Here is a 6640-nt window from a genome sequence, read left to right as displayed (position 1 = left end):
GAATGCCACGGGGACAAGGACCCCTCCCACTGAGACAGGACCAGGACGGGACCCTCGGCACCAGCACCCTGCTGTCTCTGACAGCTAGCTACTGAGCAGAGCTGAATTTCTACTCAATTTGGATGTAAAAAAAAAAACAACACATTTTTGAACTATTCCTGGTGTGATTTTTACTTAGTTTAGCCTATATCTCAGACCCTGAAGTCTTAACTTTCACACGTGGGGAAACAGGGCAGGTATAGATGTGCTTCTTCATCCATTTTTCGAATATTAAAGTCAGACCTCACACAGGAGATCTGGCTATTCTCCTCTCGGGAGGAGAAAGGGGACACTCCCAGGTCTATCTACGGGCTCATTTCTTAAGAGTTTTCATGGGACGCCTTAAAGTGGGACCACATCGTCACCGGGTTAATTTCACCCTGAAGATGAGAGCTTCAGGGACGAACTCGGTCTAAGGTCCACTCTAAGGCTGGATACACAGGACGATAGCGTCTCAGGTTCTTCAGCTGACTCGGCCTTGGCAGGACCGGGCCTGCTTCTCATGCGGAGAGAACGGACCCCCAGCGCGGACCGGTCCCCCCAGGGCAGGGGATCGCCCCAGGCATGCGGCCGGAGCCGTGAGCGAAGTCAGTGCTCCCATCAGGAGCTGCTGTGGGGAACGGGAAGAACCCCGAACCAAGGACACATGGGATGCAGCCGCGTGTCCACGGCAGGCTTCCCACTTTGCAGGACCACGACCCACACAGTCACGCCGTTTCCTCCAGGAGCTCAGCAGCTCGTGTGCAGGGAGCAGAGAAGAGCCACCGCACTGACCCCGGGCTGGCGCGTGCAGGTGCGTGCGACAGAGAGAAGGGCACGGGGAGCTCAGAGGATAACACGGTGGCGGACTCGGTCAGGGAAGCTGTCCTGCTTTGCAAAACACAAGCCGTGTAGCTCGACATCTGAAAGCATCTTTAAGGCAGCTGCCGTGTTAACACTCCAGTTGGTCCCAAAACGTCCAGAACCAATGATCTGGTTTGGGTTTGGTTTTCTGATCAAGATCCAAACTTCGATGCCAACCTGGGCAGTCGGGCATCTCTGGACGGTCTTCCTGGTGTTAATGTGGGTGCAGAGCAGAAGTGCTCCCTGGCAGAGTGCAAGCCCGGGAGTGGCGTTCATGAACTTCGTAAACAAAGAGGAACTGGGGCGTCTGGTCTTTCTAAGGAGAAGGTCTAGCTCCCCGTGTAGTAGGAACTGTGACCTGCTGGCCCAGCCCGGAGCAAAGGGGCAGAACAGCACACGCAGATTACACTCTAGGCATTTTTGAGAGACTTTTGTCATATAATAAAAACAGGTTTGGAGAAAAGGGAAAATATGTAAGCAACGGGGTAAATGGTAAAATAGAAATAGCTAACACAGGTGAGATTAGATCTATGAAAACCCAAAAATTTTATCTAATTCTAGTGAAACTACTGCAATCAATGTAAGAGAGAAAATGAGTGACCCTGAGTTAGGAGAAATTTCTAACAGAATCAAAGGGCAGAGTTCTTCCTCTCTCGTTCTCTTCTTTTGAAAATGAAATGTTTGGGGGGGTTTTGTTTTTGTTTTTTTTTTAAATATATTTTTATTCATTTCAGAGAGGCAGGGAAAGGGAGAGAGAGATAGAAACATCAATGGTGAAAGAGAATCACTGATTGGCTGCCGCCTGTATGCCCCAAACTAGGGATCGAGCCTGCAACCCAGGCATGAGTCCTGACCAGAAATCGAACCACAACCTCCTGGTTCCTAAGTCGATGCTCAACCACTGAAGCACACCAGCCGGGCATGAAAATGAGATTTTTTTTAAATTTTTCATTTCGTGATCTGATTTCATAGGTCACTTACCTTCCTATCTAAAAAACCAAAGTAATTTTTCTGATTTCCTTAGATACCAGTCTGAGCAACATAAAACCAAGTGATAGCTAGCTATGCTGGTGAAGATGTGGAGAAACTGGAACCATCATACTCTGTCGGTAGGCATATGAAATGGTCAAAAACGTTTGGTAGTTCCTCAAAAAGTTAAACTGAGTTAACATATGACCCAATAATTCCATTAACCGATGATAGATAAACAAATGTTGAACATCCATATACTACATTATCCCTCTATATATAAAAGCCTAAGTGACTGGCAAGACCAAATGACTGGAACAACGGGTCGACCAGTCGCTATGATGCGCACTGACCACCAGGGGGCAGACACTCGATGCAGGAGCTTCCCCCTGGTGGTCAGTGCGGTCCCACAGAACAACCTCCCGCAGCCCCTCCCCCAGGCAGGCCTCCTGCGGCCCCTCCCCCCCAGCTGGCCATCCCCCTCCTCTGGCCCCTCCCCCCGGCCAGCCCAGCCCTGACGAGCCCTGATCACTGGCCAGGCTGAGGGACCCTACCTGTGCACAAATTCATGCACTTGGCCTCTAGTCCCACCATAAAAGGAATAAAGTACAGATACGTGCCACGTGGGTGGACCTTGAAAACATTACACTGAGTTAGAGAACCCCAAACAAAGGCCACAGAACACAAGGTTCCATTGACATGAAAAGCCCAGAACAGACAAATTCTCGGAGATAGAAAATAGACAAGTGGTCAGCAGGGGGTGAGGGGAGGGGAAATGGGGAGTGAGCACTAAGCTACAGGGTTCTTTTATGGGTGGTGGGAATGTTCTGGAATGACAGAGCGGTAATGGTTGTACAACAGTGTGAATATACTAAGCACAACTGAACTGTACACATTAACATAGTGAATTACATGTTATGCATTTCTTACCAAATTTAAACCTCAATAAAAGAATTATAAACAAAGCTTGAAATTAGGTAATTCTCCCCAAAATGCACATGGATTCTTATTTCTATACCCCCTCAACCACCCCCTGAATGTGTCCGTGAGTTGCATCTTTTGAAATTTTACTGATTTTCTGCAAGCTCCTATACACCTCTTCTAACCACAATACAGACCACCGTCTCCTCTCTATAGTGAGCATCTTAAATTGTGTGGCTTTGAAGAAATGCTGTTTACAAGTTCTGTCTCCATGTTCACCCACATGTGCCTGACAGGTGACCTATGAGACACACACAGATAAACAAGAGAGGCGACAGGCACATGCAGGAGATACAGGCACATGAACGAAATAACACGACTCGCTCTGACATGGATTCCTTCAGACACAGTGACTCCGTGGTCAAAAATTATACCCCTTTCCCTATGAGATAATCTACTCAACAGAGAGTATTTCCTGTCAGTGCAGTTTTTCATGATTCTGTTTTCTGCCTCCCCCCTTCCCTGATATCCCCACTCCCCCCGACCGCCCCCGACACTGACCCTGAGCATGGGGCCGTTCAGGAACACGTGCCGCTCGTCGCACACCACGCAGTGCTCGTTCAGCACAGGGATCCGCTGCTCCGCGAACTCGATGGTCTGCGGGGAGCCACGGGGAGGGAATGAGGTGCGGCTGACGGGACGTGACACCCACCCCATACCCCCGACAGCCGAAGCCGCTCCCCAGCGGGTGGGTGCTGGGCTCCTACCTGCACTAGGAAGCCGCGGTCTCGGAGGGGAACACATTTGGCACCATTTGGCTGAAAAAGCAAGCAGAAGAACAGAACAATTCTTTAGAATGGGGAAAGGGGCAGATTACGGCCTTCGCTTTGCGCAGCCGTGGACGGAAGCAGACGTGCTCTTTGTAAGATCATCGGTAGCAGGAGCTGAGTCGCTGTCTGACATGGAGGTGGCGGAGTCCCTGTGCGACAGGACACTTTCTGCCATGGCCCTTTGTCTGAGCCAAGTGAACATGCCCCCTTCCTGACCTTCTAGTAAAATGACTGGCATCTTCCCATCATCACCCACACTCATTTCCTCTACTACTTGGTGTCAAACGCTCCCACCTCCCATAGTTCATCTCCATCTTATTTTACAACCAGACTGTAAAATTCTTCCTCCACAGACAGTGAAGACGGGCACTGAGAAGCGGCCAACACTGACTATTACATGATGCTTCAGCTTCACCAGGCAGGCGGCCATGCAGACATCCTCTTGTGTAGAATGGATGTCTGCGATTGTCTTTCCTGGCTGTAACTAACATGAAAAACTTTCTTCTAAGTGACTCTTTGACATTAAGTCCCAAATGCCCTAATAAGTTTTGGTAAGAAATGGGCTTTAAGGGATGTCTACATAAAATTACCACTATGTCCCAATACATTTCCTTAACACAAATATAATCTTAATAGAGGCCCAGTGCACGAAATTCATGCGGGGGGCGGGGGGGAGTGCATCCCTCAGCCCAGCCTGCACCTTCTTCAATCCGGGACCCCTCGGGGAATGTCCGACTGCTGGGTTACACCCGATCTCCTAACTGCTCACCTGCCTACCTGCCTGATCGCCCCTAACTGTCCCCACTGCCAGGCTGATTACCCCTAACCGCCTCTTCCTGTCAACTTGATCGCCCCTAACTTCCCTCCCTGCCAGCCTGGTTGCCCCCAAATGCCCCCCCATGCTGTCCTGGTCACCCCCAACTGTCACCCCCTGCTGGCCTGGTCGCCCCTCGCTGCCCCCCTGTGGGCGTGGTCACCCCTTACAGCCCCCCTTGCTGTCCTGGTCTCCCCCAACTGTCCCCCAGCCATCCTGGTGGCCCCCAACTGCTCCCCTGCCGGCCTGGTTGCTCCTCACTGTTCCCCCTGCTGGCCAGGTCGCCCCCAACTGCCTTCCCCCTCCCCCGCACCGGCCTGGTTGCCCCACGCAGCCTACTGTTTGGTCGTCTGTCTGGTTGTTTCGATCGTGAGAGCCCCTGGCTTTTTATATATTAGAATGGTAAAATGTACAATTTAATTGTAGAAATAAATCTATACAAGAAACACAACTTTCTAAAAACAAATCTTTTCTTTCTGCCATTTCATCTATTGCTAGGTGTTTCCATGTGCACAGTCAAGAGCTAAATACAGCTGCCCCAACACAGACACACACTCACCAAAAGCAAACAAAACATGTGTCCACTATTTTAAGTAAATTAAATACGTAAGATAGGTCTGTTTCTTCACCTGAAATGGACTCTAAGGCAGATCCCTCCAGAGGTAAATTTTGTGTAAGACCGACTCACAGTGAACCTCACCCAAAGTTAACTTTTAATACATTCATCTCCCCCCATTCCTCACCACCACCACCCCTGTGCCCCCAATAAAGCAGCTTCAGGATTAGGTGACTTGGGGTTTACAGACACCAAGAACAGCTTCGGGTGAGGCAGAGCTACAGCCACGAATGCTGCTCCTCGCTACGTCCAGCTTTCCTCTTAGACACGACAGGAAGGACATCACCTGAAGTTCATTATTAGACAAGCCTTGTCCTCCACCACTTAGGTGAGAAAACTAGAGGTCAGCTCTACCCACTTCACAAAACATCAAACTTTCAGCCTGTGTAAGGAGATGCTCTGTGAACCCCCTGACATGATACCCTACAGGCCCTAAGAAGTTTTGGTAAGAATGGGCTTGAAGGGACGTCTACCTCAAAGTACCAATATGTTCAAATACATTTTCTTAAGACAAATATAATCAACACTAGGGGCCCAGTGCACGAAATTCATGCACAGAGGGTGGGTCCCTCAGCCTGACCCGCACCCTCTCCAATCTGGGAGCCGTCAGGGGATGTCCTACTGACGGCGTAGGCCTGCTCCCGGGGGTTCTCTGTTCTCTGCGACCTGCATGCTTGATGCCACTGCAGGCCCTGGTGTCAGCTCTCTGTGCAGGCCCTGTGGGGAACTGCTTGCCTTTCGCTGCCACGGCCAGGGGCAAGCATGGCCTATTGTCTGCTTGCTCGCTGTGGGGGACGTTCCCACCCCACCCCCGGCCGCTTGCGTGCATGCCAGCTCAGAGCACCTGGATCCTGGGGATGTTCCCACCCCACCCCGCCCCCAGCTGCTCAGTGCCTGCGCGTGCAGGCCCAGAGTGTCTGGGGGTCATTCTGGGACTCTGGCCGCTCCAGGCCTACATGCAGGCCTACAGGCTCAGAGCAGCCTGGGTCCTGAGGACGCCCATCCCCAGGACCCAGGCCACTTGGTGCCGGTGCGCACATAAGTGGCTGCCCCGCCCCCGGCTGCTGAGCGCCTGTGTATACAGATAACCTACCATCTTTGTTGGGTTAATTTGCATACTCACTCCTGATTGGCTGGTGGGTGTTGCGAAGGTACGGTCAATTGCATCTTTCTTTTATTAGTGTAGATGGACATCCCAGCACCAGTTGCAAATCCCCACTATGCACAACAATACTTACAAAACCCACAGATTTTTAAAAAACAACAGGATTGCGCTGCTTTCCTCTACCAGTTCCCTGCCAATGTATGTCCAGAACCCTCCCTGCCACCCCGATTAACGAACTAAAGATGAGAGTTACGCACAGCGGGCTGGGAGGAGGAGGGCGTGAGGATGCCCATGAGCCCTGAGGTGAGGGAGAGCCGCCTGCCCTCGCTGGGCTCCGGGCCGGACTCTGACCGGGATGCCTTGGGGGCGCTGGCTGGGGCCTTGCCGAGCAGCCGGTGGGCCTTGAGGCCGTACAGTTCCTCCACGCGGAGGCCGCTGGGGGAAGACCTGCCCAGCAGCCCCTGGGGCTTCCCGCCCGGCTCGCAGCGGGGGTCCCCCGAGCA

The 6640-nt window shown here is 51.8% G+C and overlaps 1 protein-coding gene across 1 annotated transcript in view; it reads right to left on the bottom strand.

Annotated features, from left to right (window-relative positions):
- PARP8 (poly(ADP-ribose) polymerase family member 8) overlaps positions 1-6640 on the bottom strand; it is a 203191-nt gene that overhangs the window by 22934 nt on the left and 173617 nt on the right. The window contains exons 14-16 of the mRNA XM_006761802.2: positions 6395-6638; positions 3540-3590; positions 3334-3429 (exon numbers count right to left, since the gene is read on the bottom strand). Of these exons, the coding sequence (XP_006761865.2) occupies positions 3334-3429; positions 3540-3590; positions 6395-6638 (391 nt within the window). The remainder of the gene's footprint in view (positions 1-3333; positions 3430-3539; positions 3591-6394; positions 6639-6640) is intronic.

This window comes from Myotis davidii, unplaced genomic scaffold (genome assembly GCF_000327345.1).
Source record: "Myotis davidii unplaced genomic scaffold, ASM32734v1 scaffold496, whole genome shotgun sequence".
NCBI lineage: Eukaryota > Metazoa > Chordata > Mammalia > Chiroptera > Vespertilionidae > Myotis > Myotis davidii.
This window is presented reverse-complemented; position numbering and strand designations above follow the sequence as displayed.